The sequence below is a fragment of the Callionymus lyra genome, chromosome 15 (assembly GCF_982586985.1).
Source record: "Callionymus lyra chromosome 15, fCalLyr1.hap1.1, whole genome shotgun sequence".
Taxonomy (NCBI): Eukaryota; Metazoa; Chordata; class Actinopteri; order Syngnathiformes; family Callionymidae; genus Callionymus; species Callionymus lyra.
The window spans coordinates 1306373-1326492 of record NC_141832.1 but is presented as its reverse complement, the minus strand read 5'-3'; the positions used below and the strand labels follow the sequence as shown (position 1 = coordinate 1326492).

Here is a 20120-nt window from a genome sequence, read left to right as displayed (position 1 = left end):
TAAGCCAATCACCGTCCAGTTCGGCCAGGTGGGCGGGTCTCGATGACGACACGGGTCGCGAAGTCATTGTGTGTTTGTTGTGTCGCTGACTCACAACCATCACACGAACACACACACGCACGCGTGCGTGCGCGTGAAACCACAACCGCCGCCGCCGCCAGGGGTGTCTTTGAAGCACCGCGTCACGACTTCCGGTGCCGGTCCAGCGAGCCGGCGTCCAGCCTGACCCCCGCCTGACCCCCCGCAGCGAGCACTCGACGCCCGAGCGAGGCATGAACCACAAGAGCAAGAAGCGGATCAAAGAAGCCAAGAGGAGCGCCAGACCCGAGCTCAAGGACGCGGGGGACTGGACCAGAAGAGGCTACCATGAGGCCTTCGACGTGTCGCACCGCAGCGTCAAGGTAGCATCGAGCTAGCTGCTAGCTGCTATGTGTGTGTTAGCATGCTAGCATGCTAACACACACACACATATTGTTATTGACTCATGATTAGAACGAGGAGATCGATCATCCTCGTTCTATCACGCACACCTGTCCGAGATCTCACCTGTGAAAACACCTGAACGCGACGTTTCCAGAAGAAAGAAAAACGCTCGTTGTTGTTGAAAAACGCTTTTTCTGTTTTATTAGAAACGTTTGTAACATGTTGAGGATCAATTGATCAATTGATTGATAAGAAACCAAGACTATTCCATTGATCCAAGTATCGATTCTCTGTGATGCATATGAAGGAAGTGACGTGTTATTAAAACAGGTGAAAGTGCATTTATTTCCGGTCAACCTCCCATGACCAGGTGTGACCTATGGTTATAGTTGCTTAATAATGAACCATTAAAAAAACTGAAAAGGCTCCTAAACAAAGAGTGTAAAATTATATGAATTAATCATTTGAATCCATTTATTTATGTTAACTTGTAACATTTGTCTCAAAGAATAATCTAATGAATAAACAGTTACTATGTATTTGTTAATTGATTATATTTACGGAATTTGCGGAAGTGAAATTTCAGAAAAAGGATCAATTATGATGACAATCAATTTAAAGAATAAATGAGGTAAAATGATAATCTATGGATTCCAATGAACATTTTACTCGCCTAAGATGTTATGCGAGGCTAGTTTTGAAATTGTAGTCAATCAATCCAAATACACTTATATATATATATATATATATATTATATATACCTATTTACCGTTACTGTATCGATATTCAACAGCACAGTGTCGATTTATTTAATTTTATATTTTCCCTCCAAAAACCTTACGGCTTAATTTCCAGAAAAATTTTAGGGATTTTAAATTGTATTTAATTTTATTTTCAGGGTTATTTTGTGGATTATATGTCAAACAAGTATGTGTAGAATATAATTATCCAATTTTTATTATTACCTATTTACAGGCAAATATATTCACAGGTTTTATTCATGTTTGTGTCGCAGTTATACTTCCGGCCGCTAGATGGCGTCGGTCGTTGTGTCCTCCGCTGCTATAGGAACAAAGTGACCATTTGAGATCCTGGCCATGACTGAGGATTAGAGGATACAGTCGTCTCCACCGGCTTTTAAACCTGATGTTTGGACATATTTTGAGTTTCATTAATTCAACCAAAAAGAGAAACAAAATTCATCGTCTCCTAAAATGATGCATACTTTTAAAATTGAATATATTGTATTTTACTCAAACTTTATCGTAAATAATACACCAAGATTTTGTTATTCTTTAATTTGTATTTAAAAAAGAATCGGTTGCTTATTATCCATTTTATGGTTATTTGTGTCGACGCTTTGTTCTATTTTTGTAGGCCGAGTCTCACCCGACTGTAGGCCGAGTCTCACCCGACTGTAGGCCGAGTCTCACCCGACTGTAGGCCGAGTCTCACCCGACTGTAGGCCGAGTCTCACCCGACTGTAGGTCGAGTCTCACCCGACTGTAGGTCGAGACTCACCCGACTGTAGGCCGAGTCTCACCCGACTGTAGGCCGAGTCTCACCCGACTGTAGGTCGAGTCTCACCCGACTGTGTGACGAGTCTCACCCGACTGTGTGTCGAGTCTCACCCGACTGTGTGTCGAGTCTCACCCGACTGTAGGCCGAGTCTCACCCGACTGTAGGTCGAGTCTCACCCGACTGTGTGTCGAGTCTCACCCGACTGTAGGTCGAGTCTCACCCGACTGTAGGCCGAGTCTCACCCGACTGTAGGCCGAGTCTCACCCGACTGTAGGCCGAGTCTCACCCGACTGTAGGTCGAGTCTCACCCGACTGTAGGCCGAGTCTCACCCGACTGTAGGTCGAGTCTCACCCGACTGTAGGCCGAGTCTCACCCGACTGTAGGTCGAGTCTCACCCGACTGTGTGACGAGTCTCACCCGACTGTGTGTCGAGTCTCACCCGACTGTGTGTCGAGTCTCACCCGACTGTAGGCCGAGTCTCACCCGACTGTAGGTCGAGTCTCACCCGACTGTGTGTCGAGTCTCACCCGACTGTAGGCCGAGTCTCACCCGACTGTAGGCCGAGTCTCACCCGACTGTAGGCCGAGTCTCACCCGACTGTAGGTCGAGTCTCACCCGACTGTAGGCCGAGTCTCACCCGACTGTAGGCCGAGTCTCACCCGACTGTGTGTCGAGTCTCACCCGACTGTAGGCCGAGTCTCACCCGACTGTGTGTCGAGTCTCACCCGACTGTAGGCCGAGTCTCACCCGACTGTAGGCCGAGTCTCACCCGACTGTAGGCCGAGTCTCACCCGACTGTAGGCCGAGTCTCACCCGACTGTAGGCCGAGTCTCACCCGACTGTAGGCCGAGTCTCACCCGACTGTAGGCCGAGTCTCACCCGACTGTAGGTCGAGTCTCACCCGACTGTAGGCCGAGTCTCACCCGACTGTAGGTCGAGTCTCACCCGACTGTAGGCCGAGTCTCACCCGACTGTAGGCCGAGTCTCACCCGACTGTAGGCCGAGTCTCACCCGACTGTAGGCCGAGTCTCACCCGACTGTAGGCCGAGTCTCACCCGACTGTAGGCCGAGTCTCACCCGACTGTAGGCCGAGTCTCACCCGACTGTAGGCCGAGTCTCACCCGACTGTAGGTCGAGTCTCACCCGACTGTAGGCCGAGTCTCACCCGACTGTAGGTCGAGTCTCACCCGACTGTAGGCCGAGTCTCACCCGACTGTAGGTCGAGTCTCACCCGACTGTAGGTCGAGTCTCACCCGACTGTAGGTCGAGTCTCACCCGACTGTAGGTCGAGTCTCACCCGACTGTGTGTCGAGTCTCACCCGACTGTAGGTCGAGTCTCACCCGACTGTAGGTCGAGTCTCACCCGACTGTGTGTCGAGTCTCACCCGACTGTGTGTTGCAGGACAACGTGGAGCGAGCCGACGCCGTCACGACGAGCCCGGACGAGTTCATCCGGCGCTTCGAGCGACCCTACAAGCCCGTGGTTCTGGTGGGCTGCCAGGACTCGTGGCCCGGCCGCGACAAGTGGACCCTGGAGCGACTCAAGCGCAAGTACCGCAACCAGAAGTTCAAGTGCGGCGAGGACAACGACGGCTACTCGGTGAAGATGAAGATGAAGTACTACGTGGAGTACCTGGAGAGCACGCGCGACGACAGCCCGCTCTACATCTTCGACAGCAGCTACGGTGAGCACGCCAAGCGCCGCAAGTTGCTGGAGGACTACCAGGTGCCCGTGTTCTTTAACGACGACCTGTTTCAGTTCGCCGGAGAGAAGCGTCGCCCGCCATACAGGTGTGACCTTTGACCTAGTCGTGACCGCCGCCCGCGAGCTCGTGGACATGTAGTCGTAGCCGCGTTCATCAGATTTGTTTTGGCGCCGTTGCTCGCTGTCGCTGACCCGACTGTCCGCCTCAGGTGGTTCGTCATGGGCCCGGCCCGCTCGGGGACCGGCATCCACATCGACCCGCTCGGCACCAGCGCCTGGAACGCGCTGGTCCAAGGCCACAAGCGCTGGTGCCTGTTCCCCACCAACACGCCACGGGAGCTCATCAAGGTCACGCGCGAGGACGGCGGGAACCAGCAGGACGAGGCCATCACCTGGTTCAACGTGGTCTACCCGCGGACCCAGCAGCCCGGCTGGCCCCCCGAGTTCCGGCCCCTGGAGATCCTGCAGAAGCCCGGAGAGACGGTGTTCGTGCCAGGTCAGTAGAGCGGTCGTCATGGTAACCGTGTGTGTGTGTGTGTGTGTGTGTGTGTGAGGAACAGCTTTTGGTTTTTAAACAAATGAAAGCAATCAAATCTGCTGGAGTCACTGTATCCTCTCGTCCTCAGTCATCGACGAGATCTCGCGGGATTTCATCGTTGATTTAGCCGCGGAGGACATGATGACTGCGGCGGAAACAAACGCTAATGAATTTATAAAAGGGAAAAATATGTATATTTATTTATTTTCATTTTAAACACAGTTTATTAAAATATAAATAATGAAAGATGAGACGATAACATGTGATTTAAACCATGTTTTGAGATCTAAAAGTACGCTGATATTTAAGTGTATCAGTGTTTTCTTACACCTGACACACGGATCAACAAACAGATTGTCTGAGGTGACATGTTGTCATGGTAACGCTGACCTCACCAGGAAGAGCTGCAGATTAATCTGGATTAAAGCTTCGTTAGCTTCCTGGAGCGACTGTTGGACCAGAACCTCCAGTTAACGTTTGACGATCGATCACGTGATCGTCTGCGCGTCACGTGATCGTCTGCGCGTCACGTGATCGTCTGCGCGTCACGTGATCGTCGCCGTCGTCACGTGATCGTCTGCGCGTCACGTGATCGTCTGCGCATCACGTGATCGTCTCCGTGTCACGTGATCGTCTCCGCGTCACGTGATCGTCGCGACGTCGTAAAATTAATTATTCAGAATCATCATCATCTTCCTGTAATCCTCCAGTAGGGGGTGCATCTGACTCTTTGGTGTGTGTGTGTGTGTGTGTGTGTGTGTGTGTGTGTGTGTGTGTGTGTGTGTGTGTGTGTGTGTGTGTGTGTGTGTGTGTGTGTGTGTGTGTGTGTGTGTGTGTGTGTGTGTGTGTGTGTGTGTGTGTGTGTGTGTGTGTGTGTGTGTGTGTGTGTGTGCAGGAGGGTGGTGGCACGTGGTTCTGAATCTGGACACGACCATCGCGGTCACGCAGAACTTTGCCAGCACCACCAACTTCCCCATAGTGTGGCACAAGACGGTCCGCGGGCGACCCAAACTGTCCAGGAAGTGGTACCGGTGAGTACGCCACTCGTGCAGAACCCGGGTCGGTGTCTGTGGACTGAAAGATGTGTTGGGTTCAGGGTCCTCAAGCAGGAGCGACCGGACCTGGCCGCCCTGGCCGACAAAGTGGACCTGCAGGAGTCGACCGGGATCGCGTCCGACAGCTCCAGTGACTCGTCGTCTTCGTCTTCGTCCAGCTCGTCCGACTCGGGCTCAGATGTACGTCGACACACACACACACACTCACACACACACACACACACACGTACACACACACTCACGCACACACACACACACACCCCTACACACGCACACCCCTACACACGCACACACACACACACACATGTACACACACACTCACACGCACACTCGCACACTCGCTCACTCGCTCACTCACTCACTCACTCACTCACTCACACTCACACTCACAGACACACACACTCTTTCTCCGGAGCTAAGGTGTGTGTCCTGCAGGTGGAGTCCAGCTCGGAGGTCGACACCATGACTCACCGCAGGAAGAAGCGACGCACCTGCGGCGCGACGGCTAACGGAGACTCGCGCGGACCCGACGACTGCGTTAGCAAAGAGCGCAGCTCGTCGCGGTGACCTCACGCCTCTGCACACCTGGAGCTCCGTGAACACCTGCCTTTCACCACTGTGCTTTGTGTGTGTGTGTGTGTGTGTGTGTGCGCACACGTGCACCGCTGAAGGAATCTCTGAAGCTTCTGGCGTAACTCATGGTTCCTCTGGTGTCACGTGACCCCGGCGTGGCGTCGAAGGTCCAGTTCGTGGTTCCGTTCATCAAAGTGCCTCCGACACGCGCGGATCCACAGAAGAAGAAAAACTCGTGAACTTTTTGCTAATAAAATATTTTCTATGATTGATTTTATGTCGTTGTCATGTCTGGTCTTTAAAAAAAAGAGCTGAGCCAAAAGGCAGAACTCCCAGGGGCCACTTTGTTTTTGGTTTTTAATCGAATTAAAAAAAAAAAATTACGGGTTATTTTGTGGTTTATATTTCAATAAAGTGTGTGTAGAATATTATTATTTATTATTACTATTAACATGCAAATATTCAGTTTGTTTATATTTGGGTTGCAATTATACTTCCGGCCGCTAGTCGTTTCCGTTTAAAAAAAGAAAACTTTGTTTTGTCAGTTTTTATAGTTTTGTTAAAAGAAAAAACCTGTAAATGTGTTAATATTTACATGTAAATATCATATATATATATGTATATATATATATATATATGTATATATATATATATATATATATATATATAAACACTATAGTCTTTATCCATTTTTGGAAAATATGTTTTATAAATGTTTTTTTGTAACAGAAAAAAAAGTTAATTTAACAAATAACTTTATGAATAATACAAATAAAAACTTTTCTACATGATCAGTTTTAGGAGTAATTAGTTTCATAATATCAAACACAACATTACCATAATTAAAACAAAACATTTAATCAATATTTAACTGAAATAATGAGCAAACAAAAGTCCGTGTGTTGATTAAAAATTAAAAAAATAAAACACAGTCTTGGTTCTTCGTATAAAAAGTTGTTCTTACTGTGAATTAAAAAATAAATTCTCCGAATCAACTTTAAAAATAGTTGCGTGTCACGTGACGGTGACGTCACGGAGGCATCAGGTGGATCCGCGCCGCCAGATGGTTCTTCAGGAAGACTTTTGTTTTGAAAAGCCTGGAGTCACGTTTCCTGCGAGAACATCTCCTCACTCGCGCCGACATGGAGCTCGAGCTGCTGCTGCCCGCGCTGCTCGTCACCGTCGTCGCGCTCGTCGTGGCCTCGGCCTGGTTCGGCCACCGGACCGGAACCGAGAAGAAGTCTGACGCCGGCGGACCCGCCGAGGGACGCGCGGCTCCGGTGCAGGTCAGTGGCTCACCTGCGCAGGTGAGAAATACACCTGATGTTATTTTAATATAGTACTTTTATGAGTCTTTTATTTATTACTTTTATGAGTCTTTTATTTATTACTTTTTTGAGTCTTTTATTTATTACTTTTTTGAGTATTTTAATATAATTTATTGATATTAAAACTTTCATTTGATCTGAAGATATTTGTGTTTTTATTAACTAAATTCAGGCATAAATACATTTTTATTTTAAATTGAAAATAAAGAAAATAAACTTTGATTCTATAAGTAAATAGTTTCTAAATATCTTTAGGAACATTAGTATTTATTTGAACTCTAGCGCCCCCTAGTTCTTCTCAAACCGCCTCCTTTCAAACACATGTGATGCTAACATGCTAGTTAGCGTCCAAACCCGCCGACTCATCATGAGACGAATCGGACTTGGTTCCGACGGGTCGCACACGACTATATTCGGCGCCATATATTTCCAACCGCGGGTCACATGACCCGCATGAGGGTAACATGTCCTGCTCTCCATATGAGGTCCCTGAGAAACCAGACCTTCTCTGGGCAGGACCACTTGACCCGGCTGTCAAGTGGACCAGAATATTTCTGTCAGCGCCGGCTGTCTTTACGACGCCTGCGGGTGACAGTTCGGGTCAAAGGTCGGCTGCTGACACACAAGTCTAAATCTGGGTTCGGTTTGTTTGGTTCTGTCGGGCGTTCATGGTTTGTTTTCACGTCTTTCAGTCGGAACCAGAACCAGCTCCATCCTCTCCTCCTGGACCCGTCAAAGAACCTGTCGCATCAGCACCAGAAGTAGTATCTGAGCCCGTCTCAGCACCAGAACCAACACCTGCCCCAGAACCAGCATCTATTCCTGAACCAGAACCAGTATCCATCCCAGAAGCAGCACCAATGACAGAGGCAGACCCGGTTTCTGAACCAGTTTCTGTGCCAGCCCAAGAGTTAGTTAAGGCACCAGAACCAGAATCTGTCCCAGAGCCAGAACCAGTTCTAGTGCCAGCAGCAGAACCAGAATCTGTCCAACTACAAGAACCAGAATCTGTCCTCCCACTGGAACCAGAATCTGTCTTGGTACCCGAACCAGAATCTGTCCAAATACCAGAACCAGAATCTGCCCTCGCACCAGAACCAGAATCTGCCTCAGTACCAGAACCAGCACCGGTACCAGAATCTGTCCCGGAACCAGAATCTGTCCAAGTACCTGAATCTGTCCCAGTATCAGAACCGGAATCTGTCCAAGTACCTGAATCTGTCCCAGTATCAGAACCGGAATCTGTCCAAGTACCTGAATCTGTCCCAGTATCAGAACCGGAATCTGTCCATGTACCTGAATCTGTCCGAGTATCAGAACCGGAATCTGTCCATGTACCTGAATCTGTCCCAGTATCAGAACCGGAATCTGTACCAAAAGCAGCATCTGTTGCAGAACCAGAACCAGTAACTGTCTCAGCTCTAGAATCTATACCCATATTAGCTCCAGAACCGGCATCTCTCCCAGTGCCAGAACCAGTATCTCCCGCAGCACCAGAACCTGTATCAGTCCCGGAACCGGAACCAGAATCTATTCTGGCAGCAGAACCCATTGCTGTGGAGCCAGTACTGGAACAGAAAGTTGGACCTAAAGCGGAACCTATTTCAGTTCCAGGACCAGAAGAGACGCCAGAACCAGCACCAGCACCGGAGAGTGCAGCACTTCCAGAGCTAGAACCTGAACCAAAGGCCCAATCAGAACCAGAGCTGGTATCAGTACCTGAAGCTCAACCAGAAGATATTCCTGCAACATCACCCGGACCAGAACCAGATCAGAACCAAGGTGTGTGTTTGTGTGTAAGTGTGTGTTGTATGTTGGTGTCTGTTCGTTAGTGTGTTGATGTGTTGTTGTGTGTGAGTGTGTTGTGTGTCTGTGTGTGAGTGTGAGTGTGTTGTGTGTCTGTGTGTGAGTGTGAGTGTGTTGTGTGTTTGTTTGTTGGTGTGTGAGTGTGTTGTGTTTGTTTGTTGGTGTGTGAGTGTGTTGTGTGTTTGTTTGTTGGTGTTTGAGTGTGTTGTGTGTTGTGAGTGTGTGTGTGTGAGTGTGTTGTGTTTGTTTGTTGGTGTGTTGTGTGTTTGTTTGTTGGTATTTGAGTGTGTTGTGTGTTGTGAGTGTGTGTGTGTGAGTGTGTTGTGTGTCTGTGTGTTGTGTGTGAGTGTGTGTGTGAGAGTGTGTTGTGTGTGAGTGTGTGTGTGAGAGTGTGTTGTGTGTCTGTGTGTGAGTGTGTGTGTTGTGTGTCTGTGTGTCTGTGTGTTGTGTGTGTGTGTGTGTGTGAGTGTGTGTGTTGTGTGTCTGTGTGTTGTGTGTGAGTGTGTGTGTGTGTGTTGTGTGTGAGTGTGTGTGTGAGAGTGTGTTGTGTGTCTGTGTGTGAGTGTGTTGTGTGTGTGTTGTGTGTGAGTGTGTGTGTTGTGTGTTGTGTGTGAGTGTGTGTGTGTGAGTCACCATCTGTTGGTCAAGTTAATCTAGTCAACAGCTGCTTCCCACTTCAACAACCTGACGACCTCACACACTGCTGTCTAATGAAAACACTGATGTGATGATGTCATCAAGTGTCGCCTGTGATGTCATAGTGTCAGGTGTGACGTGTGTTTGCAGGTGAGGCTGAAGACAGAGTGACGTTCACTGCAGGGAAGAAACAAAACAAGCTGGAGACCATGATGACGAAAGAGGAGATGATGGAGGAGCAGAGGTACAACTAACTAATGCACACATATAACACTAACTAATGTACACATATAACACTAACTAATGCACACATATAAACACTAACTAATGCACACATATTAACACTAACTAATGCACACATATAAACACTAACTAATGCACACATATTAACACTAACTAATGCACACATATAAACACTAACTAATGCACACATATAAACACTAACTAATGCACACATATAAACACTAACTAATGCACACACATAAACACTAACTAATGCACACATATAAACACTAACTAATGCACACATATAAACACTAACTAATGCACACATATAAACACTAACTAATGCACACATATTAACACTAACTAATGCACACATATTAACACTAACTAATGCACACATATAAACACTAACTAATGCACACATATAAACACTAACTAATGCACACATATTAACACTAACTAATGCACACATATAAACACTAACTAATGCACACATATTAACACTAACTAATGCACACATATAAACACTAACTAATGCACACATATAAACACTAACTAATGCACACATATTAACACTAACTAATGCACACATATAAACACTAACTAATGCACACATATAAACACTAACTAATGCACACATATTAACACTAACTAATGCACACATATAAACACTAACTAATGCACACATATTAACACTAACTAATGCACACATACAAACACTAACTAATGCACACACATAAACACTAACTAATGCACACATACAAACACTAACTAATGCACACACATAAACACTAACGAATGCACACACATAAACACTAACTAATGCACACATACAAACACTAACTAATGCACACATATTAACACTAACTAATGCACACATACAAACACTAACTAATGCACACACATAAACACTAACTAATGCACACATACAAACACTAACTAATGCACACACATAAACACTAACGAATGCACACACATAAACACTAACTAATGCACACATACAAACACTAACTAATGCACACACATAAACACTAACTAATGCACACATATAAACACTAACTAATGCACACATATAAACACTAACTAATACACACATACAAACACTAACTAATGCACACATATAAACACTAACTAGTGCACACATACAAACACTAACTAATGCACACATATAAACACTAACTAATGCACACATACAAACACTAACTAATGCACACATATAAACACTAACTAGTGCACACATACAAACACTAACTAATGCACACATATAAACACTAACTAGTGCACACATACAAACACTAACTAATGCACACATATAAACACTAACTAATGCACACATATAAACACTAACTAATGCACACATACAAACACTAACTAATGCACACATATAAACATTAACTAATGCACACATACAAACACTAACTAATACACACATATAAACACTAACTAATGCACACATACAAACACTAACTAATACACACATATAAACACTAACTAATACACACATACAAACACTAACTAATGCACACATATAAACACTAACTAGTGCACACATACAAACACTAACTAATGCACACATATAAACACTAACTAATGCACACATATAAACACTAACTAATGCACACATACAAACACTAACTAATGCACACATATAAACATTAACTAATGCACACATACAAACACTAACTAATACACACATATAAACACTAACTAATGCACACATACAAACACTAACTAATACACACATATAAACACTAACTAATGCACACACACATACACTAACTAATGCACACATACAAACACTAACTAATGCACACATATAAACACTAACTAATACACACACACACTGCTTGCCTCTTTGATCTTTGTGTTAAAATAATTGTTGAAGTCAATCTATATGTGATGAACTGGTGTGACTCACACACACCTAACTCTACTAACACACACACACACACACACACACACACACACACACACACACACACACACACCTGATCATGGGTGTAGAGAAGTTCCTGCAGTGGATCATGAACTTTTATCTCTACAGGGTCGAGTTCACGTCTGACTTGACGTCTTTATAACCATGATGGTAAGATCTAGTCTGTGACCTTTGACCCCAGTACAGTACGTAGTCTAGTGTGGTCCTGCTGTTGATGGAACACACCTTATAGTTCCTTTAGTGACTCGAGTCACTTTTAGTGGCTGAATCGAGTCACTTTTAGCGGCTGAATCGAGTCACTTTTAGTGGCTGAATCGAGTCGACTTTAGCGACTGAATCGAGTCACTTTAGTGACTGAATCGAGTCACTTTTAGTGACTGAATCGAGTCACTTTAGTGGCTGAATCGAGTCACTTTTAGTGGCTGAATCGAGTCACTTTTAGTGACTGAATCGAGTCACTTTAGTGGCTGAATCGAGTCGACTTTAGCGACTGAATCGAGTCACTTTTAGTGGCTGAATCGAGTCACTTTTAGTGGCTGAATCGAGTCACTTTTAGTGACTGAATCGAGTCACTTTAGTGGCTGAATCGAGTCACTTTAGTGGCTGAATCGAGTCGACTTTAGCGACTGAATCGAGTCACTTTAGTGACTGAATCGAGTCGACTTTAGTGACTGAATCGAGTCGACTTTAGTGACTGAATCGAGTCGACTTTAGCGGCTGAATCGAGTCGACTTTAGTGACTGAATCGAGTCGACTTTAGCGGCTGAATCGAGTCGACTTTAGCGGCTGAATCGAGTCGACTTTAGTGACTGAATCGAGTCGACTTTAGCGGCTGAATCGAGTCGACTTTAGCGGCTGAATCGAGTCGACTTTAGCGACTGAATCGAGTCGACTTTAGCGACTGAATCGAGTCGACTTTAGTGACTGAATCGAGTCGACTTTAGTGACTGAATCGAGTCAACTTTAGTGACTGAATCGAGTCGACTTTAGTGACTGAATCGAGTCGACTTTAGCGGCTGAATCGAGTCGACTTTAGCGGCTGAATCGAGTCGACTTTAGCGGCTGAATCGAGTCGACTTTAGCGGCTGAATCGAGTCGACTTTAGCGGCTGAATCGAGTCGACCGACTTTAGCGGCTGAATCGAGTCGACTTTAGTGACTGAATCGAGTCGACTTTAGCGGCTGAATCGAGTCGACTTTAGTGACTGAATCGAGTCGACTTTAGTGACTGAATCGAGTCGACTTTAGCGGCTGAATCGAGTCGACTTTAGCGGCTGAATCGAGTCGACTTTAGCGGCTGAATCGAGTCGACTTTAGCGGCTGAATCGAGTCGACTTTAGCGGCTGCATCGAGTCGACTTTAGTGACTGAATCGAGTCGACTTTAGTGACTGAATCGAGTCGACTTTAGTGACTGAATCGAGTCGACTTTAGCGACTGAATCGAGTCGACTTTAGCGACTGAATCGAGTCGACTTTAGCGGCTGAATCGAGTCGACTTTAGTGGCTGAATCGAGTCGACCGACTTTAGCGGCTGAATCGAGTCGACTTTAGTGACTGAATCGAGTCGACTTTAGTGACTGAATCGAGTCGACTTTAGCGGCTGAATCGAGTCGACTTTAGCGACTGAATCGAGTCGACTTTAGCGACTGAATCGAGTCGACTTTAGCGGCTGAATCGAGTCGACTTTAGCGGCTGAATCGAGTCGACCGACTTTAGCGGCTGAATCGAGTCGACTTTAGTGACTGAATCGAGTCGACTTTAGTGGCTGAATCGAGTCGACTTTAGTGACTGAATCGAGTCGACTTTAGCGGCTGAATCGAGTCGACTTTAGCGGCTGAATCGAGTCGACTTTAGCGGCTGAATCGAGTCGACTTTAGCGGCTGAATCGAGTCGACTTTAGCGGCTGCATCGAGTCGACTTTAGCGGCTGAATCGAGTCGACTTTAGTGACTGAATCGAGTCGACTTTAGTGACTGAATCGAGTCGACTTTAGTGACTGAATCGAGTCGACTTTAGTGACTGAATCGAGTCGACTTTAGTGACTGAATCGAGTCGACTTTAGTGACTGAATCGAGTCGACTTTAGTGACTGAATCGAGTCGACTTTAGTGACTGAATCGAGTCGACTTTAGTGACTGAATCGAGTCGACTTTAGCGACTGAATCGAGTCGACTTTAGCGGCTGAATCGAGTCACTTTAGCGGCTGAATCGAGTCGACTTTAGCGACTGAATCGAGTCGACTTTAGTGACTGAATCGAGTCGACTTTAGTGGCTGAATCGAGTCGACTTTAGCGGCTGAATCGAGTCGACTTTAGTGACTGAATCGAGTCGACTTTAGTGACTGAATCGAGTCGACTTTAGTGACTGAATCGAGTCGACTTTAGCGGCTGAATCGAGTCGACTTTTAGCGGCTGAATCGAGTCGACTTTTAGCGACTGAATCGAGTCGACTTTAGCGGCTGAATTGAGTCGACTTTAGCGGCTGAATCGAGTCGACTTTAGCGGCTGAATCGAGTCGACTTTAGCGGCTGAATCGAGTCGACTTTAGCGGCTGAATCGAGTCGACTTTAGAGGCTGAATCGAGTCGACTTTAGCGGCTGAATCGAGTCGACTTTAGCGGCTGAATCGAGTCGACTTTAGCGGCTGAATCGAGTCGACTTTAGCGGCTGAATCGAGTCGACTTTAGTGACTGAATCGAGTCACTTTTAGTGACTGAATCGAGTCGACTTTAGTGGCTGAATCGAGTCGACTTTAGCGGCTGAATCGAGTCACTTTTAGTGGCTGAATCGAGTCGACTTTAGCGGCTGAATCGAGTCGACTTTAGTGACTGAATCGAGTCACTTTTAGTGGCTGAATCGAGTCACTTTTAGTGGCTGAATCGAGTCACTTTTAGTGGCTGAATCGAGTCACTTTTAGTGGCTGAATCGAGTCACTTTTAGTGGCTGAATCGAGTCGACTTCAGCGACTGACTCAACGTTAGTCACTGACTCGAGTCGACTTTAGCGACTGAATCGAGTCGACTTTAGCGACTGAATCGAGTCACTTTTAGCGACTGAATCGAGTCACTTTTAGTGACTGAATCGAGTCGACTTTAGTGGCTGAATCGAGTCGACTTTAGCGGCTGAATCGAGTCACTTTTAGCGGCTGAATCGAGTCGACTTTAGTGACTGAATCGAGTCGACTTTAGTGACTGAATCGAGTCGACTTTAGCGGCTGAATCGAGTCACTTTTAGTGACTGAATCGAGTCACTTTTAGCGGCTGAATCGAGTCGACTTTAGCGACTGAATCGAGTCGACTTTAGTGACTGAATCGAGTCACTTTTAGCGGCTGAATCGAGTCAACTTTAGTGACTGAATCGAGTCGACTTTAGCGGCTGAATCGAGTCACTTTTAGTGACTGAATCGAGTCGACTTTAGTGACTGAATCGAGTCGACTTTAGCGGCTGAATCGAGTCGACTTTAGCGGCTGAATCGAGTCACTTTTAGTGGCTGAATCGAGTCGACTTTAGTGACTGAATCGAGTCACTTTTAGTGACTGAATCGAGTCACTTTTAGTGACTGAATCGAGTCGACTTTAGTGACTGAATCGAGTCACTTTTAGTGACTGAATCGAGTCACTTTTAGTGGCTGAATCGAGTCACTTTTAGTGGCTGAATCGAGTCACTTTTAGCGGCTGAATCGAGTCGACTTTAGCGACTGAATCGAGTCGACTTTAGCGACTGAATCGAGTCACTTTTAGCGGCTGAATCGAGTCGACTTTAGTGACTGAATCGAGTCACTTTTAGTGGCTGAATCGAGTCACTTTTAGTGGCTGAATCGAGTCACTTTTAGTGGCTGAATCGAGTCGACTTCAGCGACTGACTCAACGTTAGTCACTGACTCGAGTCGACTTTAGCGACTGAATCGAGTCGACTTTAGCGACTGAATCGAGTCACTTTTAGCGACTGAATCGAGTCACTTTTAGTGACTGAATCGAGTCGACTTTAGTGGCTGAATCGAGTCGACTTTAGCGGCTGAATCGAGTCACTTTTAGCGGCTGAATCGAGTCGACTTTAGTGACTGAATCGAGTCGACTTTAGTGACTGAATCGAGTCGACTTTAGCGGCTGAATCGAGTCACTTTTAGTGACTGAATCGAGTCACTTTTAGCGGCTGAATCGAGTCGACTTTAGCGACTGAATCGAGTCGACTTTAGTGACTGAATCGAGTCACTTTTAGCGGCTGAATCGAGTCGACTTTAGTGACTGAATCGAGTCGACTTTAGCGGCTGAATCGAGGCACTTTTAGTGACTGAATCGAGTCGACTTTAGTGACTGAATCGAGTCGACTTTAGCGGCTGAATCGAGTCGACTTTAGCGGCTGAATCGAGTCACTTTTAGTGGCTGAATCGAGTCGACTTTAGTGACTGAATCGAGTCACTTTTAGTGACTGAATCGAGTCACTTTTAGTGACTGAATCGAGTCGACTTTAGTGACTGAATCGAGTCACTTTTAGTGACTGAATCGAGTCACTTTTAGTGGCTGAATCGAGTCACTTTTAGCGGCTGAATCGAGTCGACTTTAGCGACTGAATCGAGTCGACTTTAGCGACTGAATCGAGTCACTTTTAGCGGCTGAATCGAGTCGACTTTAGTGACTGAATCGAGTCACTTTTAGTGACTGAATCGAGTCACTTTTAGTGACTGAATCGAGTCACTTTTAGTGACTGAATCGAGTCGACTTTAGCGGCTGAATCGAGTCGACTTTAGCGGCTGAATCGAGTCACTTTTAGTGACTGAATCGAGTCACTTTTAGTGACTGAATCGAGTCACTTTTAGTGACTGAATCGAGTCACTTTTAGTGACTGAATCGAGTCACTTTTAGTGGCTGAATCGAGTCACTTTTAGTGACTGAATCGAGTCACTTTTAGTGGCTGAATCGAGTCGACTTTAGTGACTGAATCGAGTCGACTTTAGCGGCTGAATCGAGTCACTTTTAGTGACTGAATCGAGTCACTTTTAGCGGCTGAATCGAGTCGACTTTAGTGACTGAATCGAGTCACTTTTAGCGGCTGAATCGAGTCGACTTTAGTGACTGAATCGAGTCACTTTTAGTGACTGAATCGAGTCACTTTTAGCGGCTGAATCGAGTCGACTTTAGTGACTGAATCGAGTCACTTTTAGTGACTGAATCGAGTCACTTTTAGTGACTGAATCGAGTCACTTTTAGTGACTGAATCGAGTCACTTTTAGTGACTGAATCGAGTCACTTTTAGTGGCTGAATCGAGTCGACTTTAGTGACTGAATCGAGTCACTTTTAGTGACTGAATCGAGTCACTTTTAGCGGCTGAATCGAGTCGACTTTAGTGACTGAATCGAGTCACTTTTAGTGACTGAATCGAGTCACTTTTAGCGGCTGAATCGAGTCACTTTTAGTGACTGAATCGAGTCACTTTTAGCGGCTGAATCGAGTCGACTTTAGTGACTGAATCGAGTCACTTTTAGTGACTGAATCGAGTCACTTTTAGTGACTGAATCGAGTCACTTTTAGTGGCTGAATCGAGTCACTTTTAGTGACTGAATCGAGTCACTTTTAGTGGCTGAATCGAGTCGACTTTAGTGACTGAATCGAGTCGACTTTAGCGGCTGAATCGAGTCACTTTTAGTGACTGAATCGAGTCGACTTTAGTGACTGAATCGAGTCGACTTTAGCGGCTGAATCGAGTCGACTTTAGTGACTGAATCGAGTCACTTTTAGTGACTGAATCGAGTCACTTTTAGTGACTGAATCGAGTCACTTTTAGTGGCTGAATCGAGTCACTTTTAGTGACTGAATCGAGTCACTTTTAGTGGCTGAATCGAGTCGACTTTAGTGACTGAATCGAGTCACTTTTAGTGGCTGAATCGAGTCACTTTTAGTGACTGAATCGAGTCACTTTTAGTGGCTGAATCGAGTCACTTTTAGTGACTGAATCGAGTCACTTTTAGTGGCTGAATCGAGTCACTTTTAGAGGCTGAATCGAGTCACTTTTAGAGGCTGAATCGAGTCGACTTTAGCGGCTGAATCGAGTCACTTTTAGTGACTGAATCGAGTCACTTTTAGTGGCTGAATCGAGTCACTTTTAGAGGCTGAATCGAGTCGACTTTAGCGGCTGAATCGAGTCACTTTTAGTGACTGAATCGAGTCACTTTTAGAGGCTGAATCGAGTCACTTTTAGTGACTGAATCGAGTCACTTTTAGTGACTGAATCGAGTCACTTTTAGTGGCTGAATCGAGTCACTTTTAGAGGCTGAATCGAGTCGACTTTAGCGGCTGAATCGAGTCACTTTTAGTGACTGAATCGAGTCACTTTTAGCGGCTGAATCGAGTCACTTTTAGAGGCTGAATCGAGTCGACTTTAGCGGCTGAATCGAGTCACTTTTAGTGACTGAATCGAGTCACTTTTAGAGGCTGAATCGAGTCACTTTTAGTGACTGAATCGAGTCACTTTTAGTGACTGAATCGAGTCACTTTTAGTGGCTGAATCGAGTCACTTTTAGAGGCTGAATCGAGTCGACTTTAGCGGCTGAATCGAGTCACTTTTAGTGACTGAATCGAGTCACTTTTAGCGGCTGAATCGAGTCACTTTTAGTGGCTGAATCGAGTCGACTTTAGCGGCTGAATCGAGTCACTTTTAGAGGCTGAATCGAGTCGACTTTAGCGGCTGAATCGAGTCACTTTTAGTGACTGAATCGAGTCACTTTTAGCGGCTGAATCGAGTCACTTTTAGTGACTGAATCGAGTCACTTTTAGCGGCTGAATCGAGTCACTTTTAGCGGCTGAATCGAGTCACTTTTAGTGACTGAATCGAGTCACTTTTAGCGGCTGAATCGAGTCACTTTTAGCGGCTGAATCGAGTCGACTTCAGCGACTGACTCAACGACTCCGACTCGAGTCGACTCCGAGCGACTCGTCAGCACGACCCTGCTGTTCATCAGGTCACATGACGTCCAGCTGTTCTTCAGCGAGTCAATAATTTAATCCTCGTTAATCTAATCCACTTATTCTCACGTCGACCAAAGTCACATGACGTGTGACCTGGACGTCACATGACCTCGTTCACGACCACCTTCACCTTCTGGAGAAATGACTCGGCTTTATTCCACAAACCATGACTTTGCAGTTATTTCAATAATATTAGTCAGCGGTTTTCAACTGATTTCATGCAAACCATGAGTCAGTCGTTTCTTTTATTTACATTTACTCAAATGATGACTCGGCGTTTTGTCGGTGAGTTACGATTAAATTCATGAAATCATTTTCTTCACAGATGATGAGTCAGCATGTATTTGTCTTCCATGTTTTTTTATGCTAACACTTTTGCAAAACGTTCAAAAACACTCGAGACACGCGTGAAGATCTCGCGGCGGCTAACATGCTAACCGCTCGATGACTAGCATGCTGCTCGCTAACAACAACACAGTAAGTTTAATACTGACGAGTCATGTTTTATCGACGACGGCGTTCTGAATCTGACTCGTGTTTGTTTGTTTGTTTGTCTTTCAGATCCGAGGAAGTTTGACGACTTGTGAAGAAAAGGTTTTAAAAGTTTATTTCCTGCTCGGAAAACAAGAGTTTTTGTCGTCGAACATTCAAACTGAATTATAAAGTTAGTTCTTCGAGAGTTTAAGTTTTGAATGAGCGTGAAAATAACAACAAGAGTCCAGAAGAGAAGGTTCTGATGATTTAATAAATTGGTCAATAAAAGTGTGTTCATGGTTCTTTCTGACGGACAGCGCCACCTGCTGGCGCCACAACACCTCTGCGCTCTCGGCTGCCCCCCCGCGGCCGCCTGGAGCACTGCAGCTGGAGCACTGATCAGATCTAGAAGAAGTAACTAAGTGTTGTGGTCCTCAGGGTCCAGCAGGAGCAGCTGGCCGCCATCTTCCTGCTGCTGCGGGAGAACCAGGAGGCTCTGGGGGGCGTGACGGAGGGCGAGGTGGAGGAGCAGCTCAAGCTCTACTCGCTCTGACTCGCTCTTTAGCGACTAGTTTGACAGACGTGTGTTTGACGTGTTTGACGTGTTTGACGTGTTTGACGTGATGTAGTTCAGCTCCTGGTTGGTGTAGAAAATAAATTAATTCAGAGAAACTCTTTGTTTATTTGACTTTAGAGTGACATTTAAGTGTAGTTCAGCTCATTTCCAGCAGGCGGCGGAACGTCACACATATTCGTTATATTTTTTAATATATATTTAATATTTGTATGTTTTCTTATTAGAGGAATTCAAATATGTTTTGTTTTTTTATTTCCTCCAAATACACAAAACAATACAGTAAAACTTTTTTGTTCAGGCTTTTCCTTGATTTTCTGGAACTCCTGTTGTGTTATCAGTTTTATCTTGATCTTTAAAGTTTATA

The 20120-nt window shown here is 45.6% G+C and overlaps 2 protein-coding genes across 4 annotated transcripts; both read left to right on the top strand.

The window, feature by feature from the left end:
- Positions 1-39: 39 nt before the first annotated feature.
- On the top strand, positions 40-6093 carry jmjd6 (jumonji domain containing 6, arginine demethylase and lysine hydroxylase). Its single transcript, XM_087808860.1, has 6 exons — positions 40-401; positions 3348-3736; positions 3860-4146; positions 5084-5219; positions 5285-5423; positions 5679-6093. The coding sequence occupies exons 1-6, from the start codon at positions 273-275 to the stop codon at positions 5808-5810; spliced, it is 1212 nt and encodes a 403-aa protein (XP_087664986.1). The 5' UTR covers positions 40-272; the 3' UTR covers positions 5811-6093.
- Positions 6094-6958: 865 nt separating this feature from the next.
- On the top strand, positions 6959-19851 carry LOC148064351 (uncharacterized). 3 transcript variants are annotated; one of them, XM_087808855.1, is made up of 4 exons: positions 6959-7102; positions 7837-8926; positions 9737-9830; positions 19618-19851. In XM_087808855.1, exons 1-4 carry the CDS (start codon positions 6959-6961, stop codon positions 19730-19732), a joined length of 1443 nt encoding a protein of 480 aa, XP_087664981.1. In that variant the 3' UTR covers positions 19733-19851. The 3 variants fall into 3 exon arrangements, with proteins under 3 accessions (XP_087664981.1, XP_087664980.1, XP_087664982.1); XM_087808854.1 differs by having other exon boundaries at positions 6959-7123; XM_087808856.1 differs by lacking the exon at positions 19618-19851 and adding an exon at positions 19267-19416 and having other exon boundaries at positions 6959-7123.
- Positions 19852-20120: the final 269 nt, after the last annotated feature.

Bases quoted from the DNA above. Each gene is read 5' to 3' on its own strand.
- jmjd6 (XM_087808860.1), top strand. From the start codon at position 273: ATGAACCACAAGAGCAAGAAGCGGATCAAAGAAGCCAAGAGGAGCGCC. The intron at 4,147-5,083 runs GTCAGTAGAGCG...GTGTGTGTGCAG, and splicing joins AGAGACGGTGTTCGTGCCAG to GAGGGTGGTGGCACGTGGTT. The intron at 5,424-5,678 runs GTACGTCGACAC...TGTGTCCTGCAG, and splicing joins CGTCCGACTCGGGCTCAGAT to GTGGAGTCCAGCTCGGAGGT.
- LOC148064351 (XM_087808854.1), top strand. From the start codon at position 6,959: ATGGAGCTCGAGCTGCTGCTGCCCGCGCTGCTCGTCACCGTCGTCGCG. The intron at 8,927-9,736 runs GTGTGTGTTTGT...GTGTGTTTGCAG, and splicing joins AGAACCAGATCAGAACCAAG to GTGAGGCTGAAGACAGAGTG. The intron at 9,831-19,617 runs GTACAACTAACT...TGTGGTCCTCAG, and splicing joins GAGATGATGGAGGAGCAGAG to GGTCCAGCAGGAGCAGCTGG.